Source organism: Penaeus monodon, chromosome 31 (genome assembly GCF_015228065.2).
Source record: "Penaeus monodon isolate SGIC_2016 chromosome 31, NSTDA_Pmon_1, whole genome shotgun sequence".
Taxonomy (NCBI): domain Eukaryota; kingdom Metazoa; phylum Arthropoda; class Malacostraca; order Decapoda; family Penaeidae; genus Penaeus; species Penaeus monodon.
In genome coordinates, this window is record NC_051416.1 from 30,915,732 (window position 1) to 30,917,308 (window position 1,577).

Here is a 1,577-nt window from a genome sequence, read left to right on the forward strand (position 1 = left end):
CTTCATTTTAGTTATTTTGAAATCAGCTTCAAAGGCGTCTTGCACTCACCCCGTCGATGCCGCTCTTCATGAGGAGCCAGTTGCAGTCGAGCTCGTCGTCCGCCTGCAGGAAGTAGCGGCCGTCCGTCCAGAGCGCCTGCTGCTCCATGGTCACGATGGCCGTCCCCGCGCTGCCGCTGAAGCCGCTGATGTACTGCCGCCTCTCGTCTGCGTCCGCCACGTACTCACTCTTCAACACGACGGCATTTTAGGGAATCATTTAATGGCATTTTTCATTATGGTATAATCTCTTTATTTCTCACTGGCAAAGGAAGAGCTTAAGTGCCTTATCCCAATACGCACCAGGTGTTCGTCGTCGGAGGGGACCAGGTAAGCCTTCAAGTTATAGTTCGTCATCTGCTGCCTCAGCTTCGTCACCCTGAGGAAATGTCACTCACTTATAAATAATCCATACTGTCACTGGTGCCCGGAAACTTTTGGGCATTTCTTAGGGAGCGATGGCTTATGATTAATAAAAATCTACGGGGAAAGGGAAATAAATCAAATCAAATTGATTGGCTTTTGGGATTAATGGTGATTTTTTTTCTGAAACTTATTTTGAAACTTCTGTCACATTGTCCATATCAACTGTGTTTTACAGCGTTTCACTCTTTTAAAGTACTCTTTCTTTAATACGTTAAAGTTATGGAGCCAGGGGAGGCAACCCATGCATCATGAATGTTGCCCAGTGAGTCATAAATTCAATCTCGATCTTGACCATAATAATAGATCACGCGATACCTAAAGAATCCTTGTAACCAGTATTTCATATCACATTAACCATTATTGCGAACTAAAATCGTTACCCATATTTATGAAGCACCATGAAATGAGATCCAACCGTAGGCCTATCTCTGGTACCAATGAAAAAGACCAACCTGTCTGTGGTGTCGACTCGGACGGACGGCTGAGAGTCTCCCACCTTGCAGTTGGTCCTCATCTCGAGGGTGATGTTCATGGCCTCCCGCTTCTTCCTCGACACGATCGAAGGCGAATAAGCTGCAAGGGCAAGTGAGGTCACAACATGCGTAAAGAATTTGTCATTTTTCGTGAGTGTCTCATTTTCCTAATCGTTGTTTTGATTTATTCTGAACGTTTTGTTGGTGGAAACTTTACTCTAGTAAAAAATCTTATCTTGATTTAGGACAAAATATCTTTTCATGAATTCTAAATATGAGAGGGGGAATTTTGACATTAATGCTTATTTTTTTCTAAAGATGAGGTGATAAATATGTTAGTCACACTTGCGTCTTCACTACAATGTACAGCAGTAACACAAGGTAAATGGGAAATTTACATCATGAATCACAAAAATAAAAGAGCAAAACCAAACATAATAAAAAGTCTATACCTGTATCCCTGAATGAGATTTTTATGGAATGGGATATTAAAATAAGTTACACAGTACCAGCTTCGCATGCCTCACGAAAGAAAACACTATGAGAAACCTAATGAAAATCAACATAAAATGAAAACTAACACCTTCGCAGGACAAGTCTGAAACACGAATCATTCGCTACCAAAACAAGCAGGAGATA

At 41.6% G+C, this 1,577-nt stretch overlaps 1 protein-coding gene across 1 annotated transcript in view; it reads right to left on the minus strand.

Annotated features, from left to right (window-relative positions):
* The window catches only part of LOC119592951, a gene marked incomplete at its 5' end in the record, with an annotated part of 23,747 nt that overhangs the window by 8,186 nt on the left and 13,984 nt on the right, over positions 1–1,577 (minus strand). Inside the window, 3 exon segments of the mRNA XM_037941843.1 lie at positions 50–229; positions 343–418; positions 918–1,038. Coding sequence (XP_037797771.1) covers positions 50–229; positions 343–418; positions 918–1,038 — 377 coding nt within the window.